The following is an 11297-nucleotide window of genomic DNA, read 5'->3' on the forward strand; positions in this document are numbered from 1 at the left end:
CACAGGAAATAAGTAGATGGGGTTAAAAACTACTATGAAGAAGCAACATCTTGGCTGGAGCACCTGCCTATCACAAGACAGCACAACCAGGCCCTTGTTCTGAACAATACAATATGGACTTAGAACAGTGACAGCGGAGGGGAAGAATGGACACAGCACACAGCACCTCTCTGGTCAAGAGTATAAAACCTGAACAAGCAGAATGGTGCCCTGCCTAGTTCTAAGTTGCTCAGTAGGATCATGGAATAGAGTAGAAAGCAGCAAGTACTCAAAGACTTATACACATTCATCCTATGTGTTGGTGTGTTAGTAAAGTGAATACTACAAAGAACCACGTACGCACCCTCATGGACCTTCCCGTGTCTCTTCAGCCTGCTGGGTGAAGCAAAGTGTTTCCCGCAGCCTTCATGAGTGCACCTGGGTTAACAAGACAGCAAGTATCAGCCAGTCTGTTTTCATAGAGAACTCCACTTAGGGTAAATAGTATTTTGTCCTATTTCTCCAACCAAAGTCTCCTCTTCCCACAACCAAACCAGTCATATAAATGAGACCCTCTCATAGTTAAAATTCAAATTACCTGACCAAACTTGGAGCAAAACAAACAGAAAAATGTCACATTACATTTTTTAGCTTCCGTGATCAAATTAAACACTTTTAAAAAAATATGTTTTTTTATTTCAGTGAGGAAGGGAAAGGGGGAGAGAGCTAGAAACATCAATGATGAGAATCATTGATTGGCTGCCTCCTGCACGCCCCTTACTGGTGATCGAGCCTGCAACCCGGGCATGTGCCCTTGAGCGGAATCAAACCCAGGACCCTTCAGTCTGCAGGCCGATGCTTTATCCACTAAGCCAAATCAGCTAGGGCTCAAATTAAACACTTCTATCTTTATACTTCTGAAAATATACTCCGTGTTTTCATGGTTACAAAAAAGATGGCTTAGGTCAACATTTAAACCATTCCAAATCATTTCTATCTAGTTTTTCCAACAGTGCTGCATGGGAATGGTGTAAAAACACAGCCATAGCTTCACAGCCGCTGGTGAGCAATGAAAAGGACATGCCATTTCGGCGTCACTGCCACCAGCAGCACCAGAAGCAGCAGACCTGAAGCACTGTGCCGGCAGCAGCGCCCAGGCAAAGGGCAGCCCTGTGTGAGCGGAGGAAGGCTGCGCCAGCACAGCAGTGCCCAGAGTCCATGCTCTTCAAGAGTGACCATCTGTGCAGGCAGGCGGATTCCTCAATGCCCTTGGCACATCTATTCTACTGTTTCCTGTCACTCTTTCTTCTTCCCCACGAAACCCTCTTTAATGCAGGCTAAGCCACACTGCTTTTGTTTTTTAGGAAAAGAATAGCTAGGGTCTTCATAATGACATGTCATATTATTGAACAGGCTCTATTTGAATAGATAAGTCATTTATTAATCTTCTCTTCAAGCTTAACCACAATTGTACTAATCTCACAAAGTATTCTGAAGTATATTAAATATTTCTTTTAGAGAAAAAAGCAAAATTGAACTTCTGGCATAGCCCAAAATATAAAGGGGCGTACAATCTACATGGTAACAGAAAAATATTAACAAATAAACTGTTTCAGAACATTTGTACCCAACCTTTACATTTCAGCTTATTCCCACCTGAAATGTGCAATGTGGATTTCCCCGGTAGAGTACCTACTTGAACAGTGGCTCATTGGTGTGCTGGCACTGATGGGTTTTCAGCTGCTGATGTTTCCTAAAGGTCTTCTTACAACCTTCAAAAGTGCACTGTTCAGTAAAGGTTTGTTAGTCTTGAAAAAAATCAAAGAACAGTTCATAACAATACTCAAATAAAAATATTGTGGAGATTATAAACTTGCTACTTTCACCCATTTAGTTACGGTAAAATTCTTTGTCAAGAAACTTTAAAGACAGACATTCTTTCATTTGGGGTAATCTACCAATAATATACTTTAATTAGCAAAATAATATTTGCTTTCAAAATAAAGCAGTTATTATGATAGCATGTGCGGGCTAAATCCAGATATTTGACAGACAAAATTTGGTTGATGGAATTTTTAGAAACAGACAATAAACATAAAAATATTCAGAGAATTTAAGCATAGAATATCATTCTTACTTACCACATATTGTTTTTGTTGATTTTCGTGTTTGTGTTCAAAATGTTTCTTCAAGTTTGATTTTGTGTTGAATTTTTGATCACAGCCACTAGCTGAACAACTAAGAAATTGCAAACCCAAATATTAACAAACTATGGGAAGAAAATTTTAAGATTTCATAAAAACTAATTATTCCAAAGTATCATATAAAATAGTCTTTAACAAATTCCAAAGTGTAGCCGGAACCGGTTTGGCTCAGTGGATAGAGCGTCGGCTTGCGGACTGAAAGGTCCCAGGTTCGATTCCGGTCAAGGGCATGTACCTGGGTTGCGGACACATCCCCAGTGGGAGGTGTGCAGGAGGCAGCTGATCGATGTTTCTCTCTCATCGATGTTTCTAACTCTCTATCTCTCTCCCTTCCTCTCTGTAAAAAATCAATAAAATATATTTAAAAAAAAAAAAAAAAAAATTCCAAAGTGTAAACCACACCATGTAGACCTCTCTGTTTTGATGTGATTATCATGTAACAAGATGTACTTCATGCGAGGCTTCTGAAATTAAGCACATGGCATCAGACTCCTGTGTAGACTGGGCAGAGGGAGGTGAAAAACATTAATTCCAAAGGCCTAGACCCTGTTTAGGCTTAAATGATGTTTAAGTCAAATTGTTCTCAGTCTAGAATGTGATAACCTAAATTTTGCTTGAAATGTCACTGTAAACTGCCTTTCCAAAAAGACCGCCCCCCCAAAAAAACTGATTTCAGCTTGTAGTTCAGAGATAACACAGAACTATACACCGTTATGCCCTGTGGCATAGCACCAGGCTGCTCAAGTTCTCTTAATGAGCATTTCTGTATCTTCGCCTTGAATTACTTAAATTCTTTGTGAAGTCTATTTTTAAAATATGTGATCTGTTTGTGATGAGTTTTCATCAGCCTGATGGATGAGGCAGGACTCCCTTTATAAGCCCTAATCATAGCTATCATTCACTGATAAACAATGAATAACACTCATCTGAAGCACTGTGCTATCCACAGGGCCAGGTGGAGAAGGACAGAGAATAACTGTGCAGTGACCACGAGAGATCCGCCCAGAAGCCCACCGGAAACACACAGAGGGGGCATTGTGGCAGAAACCACTCGAAGTTCCAACAAGTGTTCTTGACCTCAGGAACAGAATGCTGAGTAAATGACCAACATAAAGAGAGCATTTTCCAGCATCCCTTGCAATTAGGGGTGGCACCAGGCTAAGTTCTGGTCCATGTTGTTTAAATCCCACAAAGTGTCTAAAAAGGGGGCACACCTCTTCTGCACCTCCCTCCATCCTGGTGGCTGCAATGCTTATGTGACAGCTGGAGCTCCAACAGGTATGTTGGACCATGATGCTGAAGCCACAAGATGAGGATGGCGGAGAGTTAGAAGGGGCTCAGATCCTAATGATTACAGATCATCCAGGGACTGTTTGTGCGTTTCAGTTATGCAAGAGAAAAAGAGACTATTTTGTTTAAGCCTCTATAGTGCTGGGTTTTCTGTCATTCCTGACTTTAAGCCTGGCCCAGGCATCTAACCTAACACAGGTGTGGGGCAGGATAGGGCCAGGAAAAGTTCTGACCAGAGCCAAACAGCAGGCACAGGGCCACTGAAGGCACTGACAACATTAGCAGGGTAAACAGGAGGAGGCTGCTGGTCAGTGAAGCATAGCTGGATCATAATTTCATGTCTGAAACTCAAGCAAATGAGTCAAGATAAGCCCAAAATGGCCAAATCACAAAGGCCATTTATATGACATGCTAAGAACCTGGACTTCATTATGTAGGCAGTGCTTAAAAACCACTGCACTATTTTAAGAAGGAAAGCAACCTGGAGGCTGATGTGGGAGAGGGCCAGTGATGCCAGTGAGGAGCAGGGCCTGAAATAAGATAGTGGCAGCTGGAGCAGGAGAGAGGGACGTGAGGGATCGGGAACAGGCCTGATGACCTATATGCTGGAGAGGAGAGCAGAACGAGGCGTCCAGAGGAGTTGCCTCCTCTTTGCTGTGAATCACTGGATAGACAGTGATGCCACCCACCTATCAAGAACAAGGGAGGAGAAGGCCAAGGAGAAAGCCAAGCTCAGAATGGACTTAGTGAATTTAGAAACCACAAAGACAGCTAAATAACACTGTCCAGCCAGCAGCTGGCTATGGGGACCTGGAGCTAACGAGAGAGTGGTCTGGGCTAGAGGGAAAGCTGGGAGACAGCACATTGTTCCAGCAGGAGTAATCCTCACTTTTCTCATTCTTCCTGTGCATCTGTACCCAGACCCACTTTTTCCTTTCATTGTATGTAACAGTGGGACCCGGATACATAATGTTTCCTTCCACCCCTGCCCCTACTCACCCAGTATTCTCCACGGACTCCCAAGGCGAGTGACATGTTTAGTTTTATGTAACTTTCAGCGTTTCTTATACATATACATGCAAATATAACTATAGGTTCTTCCTGTCTACTCCCCTCCCTTTTTATACACAAAAAGGTAACCCTTTATTTGCTTGGCTTTTCACTTAATATGCCTTAGAGATTTCCCTAGTTTCATAGGGAACATCTGCATTAATTTTTCTAGCTGTATAGTATTCCACTATGGTGACACACTTTAACCCTCCTAATGGGCACATGGGTTGATGCCAATGCTTTACTACTACTAATAATGCTGCACATGACCGTGTACATGCCTTCAACATAGGAACAAGTGTATTTGTAGAATAAATTCCCCAAAGTGAAACTTCTAGGACAGAGACTATATTCCAGCCCTATTTTCCAAATCACCTTAGTTACTCTTTGCTGGTGTAGTTGAACTATATTTTGAAATAATAAGCTTCACTTAGTGTCATTGATTTTGAGGACACTGTGTGCTTGAACAGGGACTGAAACAGACATCTGCTGTCCTCAGCACTTTGCCTCTTTCCCTCTGGCTGGTGCGCCGTCAGAGGGAGAGGAGATGGCCTTCCATAAGGAACACAACAGTGAAGGCTGTCCTGTGTCACAGCTCACTTTCTTCAGACTGTGTGGACCTCAGTGACATGGGACCCTTCGCATTCATCAGCTTAGAACTAATAGAAATCAACTCAGGTCATTAGAAAACTCTACTGCTCCAGGAACTGTCTCATAGAACAAAATTATGATCTTAAATCCTAACATCTAAAAAACCTGCCATATAGCTATTTCCTGATATAGTCTCCAACACATAGTTCTGAACAGCTATTAGATTTATTTTTTTATTTTGTTTCCAAGAAAAATTTAATGTTTTCCTGGAACATGTGTAATGGTTCTAAGTGTGGTTGCCTGACCAGCAGCAGCAATACCACCCAGGAACTTGCAAGAAATGCAAATTCTCAGGCCCCACCCTAGACCTACTGAATGAGATGCTCTGGGGTGGGGTTTAGCAAGCTGTTTTAAGAGCCTCCAAGTGATTCTGATGCACCCTAAATTTGAGGTCCACTGCTTAAAGAAATATAGATTTAAAAGAAAAACTGTATCTTTACCCTTTCAGATAAATAAACAGCAACTCCAAGAAGAATAAAATTTAAAACTGGTATGATAGAGGTGCAGAGGCTTAACCCAAAGAAATACAAGATGAACTCTTAAAAGCTCGACTTCTTCATGCTTTTACCTCTTATCCCAGCAGCGTATCAATTCAGAAAGACCCTGACAATGGAGAGTCAGTAACCTGCCAAGCAATCAGTTTCCATCTGGTCTAAACTGGGTGTGTTTCATGTTTGATTTCCCATTTAGTAGACACTTTAAAGGAGATGAGAGGATGCAGATGCAAGAGAACTTCAGATTAACTTGTTCCTGAAGTTATTAACACAAATTACCCACAAAACCCCTACTCCATTCCACACATTTGGTCTCCCCTCTTATGTCAGGAGATGCAAATGAAGCTTCACATTCTCTTGATCCTGAGGTAACAATCAGTTTTCTTACCAGGTCAATGTACCATACAACCATTTCAGAGCTTCAACCCAGTTCTCTACTTACACAAAAGGCTTTTCTCCAGTGTGAAGCAGGGCATGGCGGCTCAGGTGGTAGTCCCTGATGAAGGCTTTGCCACACCCTTCATAGTCACAAACAAATGGTCTCTAGCAGGGAGGAAAGGAAAAAAAAAGTGTCAATTCTGCCCACATTAGTAACTCCAGTATTATTTAAAGGCCTCAAATGTCTAGTAGGCAAGGCCATGGGCTCTGTCTCTACAGATGGTTTTCACTAGGTATTGAGCAGCTGCTACACCAAGTCAGACAAGGTTGTCCTGCATGAAGTTACCCATCAATGTCACCACTTCTCAACAAAGTCACTGCAGCAGACCTTGCTCTATGAATAGCATATGCAATAAGCGGGCAGCCCTCACAGTTGGTTAATCTGCTCCTAACCTGACACCTGGCTTTAAGTGCAACCCCCTCTTAAGATTACTTGCCTATTAGCATGGCCTATGTACACAGATCTCCACCACAGCATGTGTATACCCATCCAAAGGCTAGGGAAGAAGAATGTGCAGGTTCTGGCTAATTCTGGACAAGCCCAGTGTCTGTGCTACGGAACAGATCCACAGAACTTTGCAAAACTGTCATGGATTAGGCTCAATCAATATTTTTCAAATTAACGTGTGAGATTTGGGACAACAAAGATGACTTCAAGTTTTCCTGTATGAAGGAAGCTGGTGGTCCCAATAGCCAAAATAAGACACAAGTCTTAAATTAAAGGTAAAGTCTAATTTAGATTAGACTTTAGGAGGGATAGGATGGGTAAGAGGAAGATCAGGAGGCAAAGGATCAAGAATGTTACAAGTGAACCCAGTCACTGGGTAGGCCTGCCAAGAGAAGAGTAGAGGCAGAAGATAAGCCAGTGAAAAGGGTCCGAGGAAGAGGACTGGAGGAGAAGGTCCCAAGAAGGAAATGGTCAGCCTCTAAATGCTGGAGATGGTAAGGAGAATGGGTGTCATTAGAGGAGTGGCCCCTAAGTTCGGTAGGTGCTAGAAGCAAAGGCAGCGACTGCAGGCCTCTAACTTAAGAAATTAAGGACCTTTAGCTGAGGCATTGCGAAGCCAGGCTCTGCCAAAAACTGGGAAATGGGCCGATTCCTTGGCCTCCGTGAGCTCCACTTCCTTCAGCTGTCTTCCTCCAAAATAGTCCCATTGCCCTCCAAGTAAAACCCACACTCCAAACCCATCTGTAGCCTGGCCTACAAATGATCCTGGTTCTCGGGGCTTCTCTTGTAGGGTCCCACCCAATAACACTGGCCTGCCTTCCCCACCCCCACCCCCAGCACCACAGGCTCTCCCTGCAGTTTTCTTGGCCCAGACGGTTTTCCCCTGAACTGGCTGCATGGCTGGATCCTTTCCTTCCCAGTCAGGACAAGAGGCCCTTCCTAAGCACCCTCCAGCAGCCCTCGACTTACTGCGTCTCACACCTACCTACTCCTTTATCTGTCTGTCCTGCTTAAAGCATAAGGCCGGTGACCACGGAAGCCTTGCCTGTTTTGTTCACTGCTCTCTCTCTCCAAGGCTAGGCTGGTACTGTGTTTTGAAAGAATGACTGCACGCTGCTTGCTAAACCTCCAGTACTTGCAGATTATCGTCCTCACAAGTTCTGGGAGAGAAGTGCTTAACGCAGGTGCCTGTGGAATGAGTCGTGCAGTCTTTACAGATGGCCGGGAGGTGGTGATTGGCCAAGACTCAGGGTGACAGAAGGGGAAAGTTTGCTCTGCAAACCCCGGAGCCCACGGCAAGGATACCTGGGTGCTGGAACGTCTTGTCTACCTCCTCAGCTCCTTCCCTCACCTAAGGCAGGTTGACTAGCTTCTGCGGCCCACGTGCCAGCGCTGAACACGTCTGGCAAAGCCAGGCCAGCGCCCACGCGCGCGGGCCCACCGGCGGGCCATGTCACCAGTCCCCGGGCCTGACGCCCGGTCCCTCGGGCCCCGCCTTCGGACCCTTTACCTCCCCCGTGTGCTTGCACAGGTGCGCGTCTAACTTCCAGGCCTTGTTGTAACCGGCGCTGCAATCCGGGAAGGAGCAGATGAACCTCCTAGGGAGCGCGGGGAGCGGCGGGGCGGGGCTCTCGCCGGCCCTGACGAACGCGTCGGCGATGGTCAGGGATGAAACCGCCGCGGCGACCGACGCCGGCGGCTCCAGGGCGCCCAGGGCCGGGCGCTCAGCCACGTGCCGAGCCACGTGCGGGAACGGAGGGCGCGGCGCCCGCCCGGCCAAGCGCCTGCGGCCGCCGCAGAACCTCCGCCGGCCTCGGCGCACTTCCGGGAGGGCGGCACCTTCCCAGCCCCGAGGGGCGGGACTGGGGCGCAGGCGCGTGCAGCAGGCTCCGCCCCCGCGGGCGCCGGGTTCGCGCCCGGAAAGCCCGGCTGCGGCCCTCCTGTTCTAGGCTTCCTCCTCCATCTGTTCTCAGCAGACTGTGCGGCACGGATCAAATGCGACGTGTTTCCCATCCGCCACCACCCTATTCAAAGCACTAACCTTGCAAAATGTAAAGTAGCCTGTCCTTACCACGTGACCAGTTTGTCCTCTTTATGGATTCATTGCCTTGCCTGCCATCACCATGCTGCCTCGGTAAACCCCAGCACAGTGCTTCCTAAACTCGGCTGCAGGCTAGAAGCACATGGAGATCTTTTAAAACTCCTAACCCCGGACCAATTAAATTACAATTTCTGGTGGTGGGAGACCAGCACCAGCACTTCAGAAACTCCCTGGGTGACTCCACTCCCCTTCCTTAGGGCCTTGCTGCTCAGTTGGGATCTGTGGACCCTCAGCATCATTAGAAACACCTCCCGTCTACTTGAATCAGAGAGATCGCCGGTGGTTTGACGACATTAACATTGAAAAGCACTAGACTGCAGTGGTTCTCAACCTTCCTAATGCCACGACCCTTTAATACAGTTCCTCATGTGGTGGTGACCCCCAATTTCATTGTACAAATTGAACATAATTAAAGCATAGTGATTAGTCACAAAAACAATATGTAATAATATGTGTTTTCCGATGGTCTTAGGCGATCCCTGTGAAAGGGTCGTTCCACCCCCAAAGGGTCGCGACCTACAGGTTGAGAACCGCTGCACTAGAGGCTTAAATGATGTTGTATATCTTGATTTATGGAGACCACGTGTTTATTGTCCTTGAGTGAGAATAACATGATGGATGGCCTGATGTTCCGCCAGGTCTGTATTTTTCACCACCTGCATCATTCCAAATCATTATGCAAGCCCTTGTCTGAGTCCGATGAACAGGTTCCAACAGAGACCAAGTCAGTGTCCAGCAGTCAGCCCTGACCGGGACTCTTACATCATGCTCAGTCCTGAGCCTCAGTCTTCACATCTTTAAAGTGGAGATGATGCTAATAACACCTGTCACACGAGGACTGAGAGGGTGTCTGGGACATGGTCCACTTGTTGCTCTCCTCACGGGCCCCTCCAGCCCTCTCCAGGGCACAAGTCCACACGCATTCCTCCTACAGCTCTGGAAGTCTTACATAGTTTCCCTTGTGTTGAATATTTTCTCACCTTTATACTGGACTGTTAATACCCACCTGTTACAGTCATTTTTTGAATGAATGAGATTATATTTAATCTCTGCCCCCTGGGCTGGCACGTTTAACACTAACTTTTAGTTTTCCCAACAACTCTGCTTATAAAGCTGCTTATAGGATCCAGGCCAGGCCTTTTTTCCTTTTTCTTTCCTGTGAACTGATCCATTGCTCTACCTCTTTCCTCTTTTACTCCTCAATGTGTTTTCCCAGTGTCCCACATTTCTAAATGATGAGTAGATTTTTATTGTTATTTGAACATCATGCAGTGACCTCAAACACCACATAATTTGTAAGTCAAACAATCTCACCATCTCCATCTGGCTACACCTTCTCTCTCTCTGTCTCTCTCTCTCTTGCCCACCCTTCCCCTCTCCCTTCAGGCTTTATTTAGGCCCTCACAGTCTGATCATCCCTGCCTTTCTCTCCAGATCAGCTTCTTCTATAAGACACAGAGTTTCTGCCCTTGTGACTGTGATTTGCCAAGGGTTTGGGTCAACCCAAGCAGCCTGGACCTTCCATAATCTGGCTCCTTCACTCGCCCTGGCTAATGACTCCTGAAAGAGTCTTTGGCCCACCTGGGGCTCAGGCTCTTCCCCAAACAACCCAAACAGCTTCAGCCTAGAAGTGATAAGACTGTGGGTTTTGCCGAAACCGGTTTGGCTCAGTGGATAGAGCGTCGGCCTGCGGACTGAAGGGTCCCGGGTTCGATTCCGGTCAAGGGCATGTACCTTGGTTGCGGGCATATCCCCAATGGGAGATGTGCAAGAGGCAGCTGATCGATGTTTCTCTCTCATCGATGTTTCTAACTCTCTATCTCTCTCCCTTCCTCTCTGTAAAAAATCAATAAAATATATTTAAAAAAAAAAAAGACTGTGGTTTTTGTGGGTTAACCGTAACTCTGGTATGCCTGTTCCAGCTAGAAGATTGTGTCCACTTGCCTCAGCTTTGCACCTGCCCTTTTCCATGTAACTTTGTTCCTCCCATAAAGGAGACTGGAGATATTTTCTCTCTCCTTAACTCTAAGTTCAACTGTGTGACTTACTTTGGCCAGGCAAACAGTTTATTCTTGTATTATTTGTCATTGTATTATTTTCCATATGAACAACTGTAAACCTACTTTTGCCCCACCCTATATATATATTATGTATTATAGTATCTTCATTTTCTTTTTTAAAAATATATTTTATTGATTTTTCACAGAGAGGAAGGGAGAGGGATAGAGAGTTAGAAACATCGATGAGAGAGAAACATCGATTAGCTGCCTCCTGCACACTCCCTACTGGGTATGTGCCCTCAACCAAGGTACACGCCCTTGACTGGAATCGAACCTGGGACCCTTGAGTCCACAGGCCAACGCTCTATCCACTGAGCCAAACCGGTCAGGGCAGTATCTTCATTTTCTATTCTCACACCCAGTAAAATAAACAGTCGTTCCTTAAAACCATCTAATACCTAGAGACCCTCAAACTCAGCATATTTGAAACTGCTCTCCTCCTCCCCTCCTCCTCCACCAAGGTCTTCTTTTTCCAATGAGTGTGTTCACTGTCCACCCAGCTGACTGACCCCATGGCTTTTTTCTTCTCTCACCCGCTGCATTAATAAAATGTCCCATCACTGTTGGTTTTATCTCCCCATC

The 11297-nt window shown here is 45.7% G+C and overlaps 1 protein-coding gene across 1 annotated transcript in view; it reads right to left on the bottom strand.

The window, feature by feature from the left end:
• GTF3A (general transcription factor IIIA) overlaps positions 1-9978 on the bottom strand; it is a 14024-nt gene extending 4046 nt beyond the window's left edge. Inside the window, exons 1-6 of the mRNA XM_036298955.1 lie at positions 9970-9978; positions 8065-8499; positions 6111-6211; positions 2121-2217; positions 1676-1764; positions 344-417 (exon numbers count right to left, since the gene is read on the bottom strand). Coding sequence (XP_036154848.1) covers positions 344-417; positions 1676-1764; positions 2121-2217; positions 6111-6211; positions 8065-8499; positions 9970-9978 — 805 coding nt within the window. The remainder of the gene's footprint in view (positions 1-343; positions 418-1675; positions 1765-2120; positions 2218-6110; positions 6212-8064; positions 8500-9969) is intronic.
• Positions 9979-11297: the final 1319 nt, after the last annotated feature.

Source organism: Myotis myotis, unplaced genomic scaffold, assembly GCF_014108235.1.
Source record: "Myotis myotis isolate mMyoMyo1 unplaced genomic scaffold, mMyoMyo1.p scaffold_m19_p_3, whole genome shotgun sequence".
NCBI classification, from domain to species: domain Eukaryota; kingdom Metazoa; phylum Chordata; class Mammalia; order Chiroptera; family Vespertilionidae; genus Myotis; species Myotis myotis.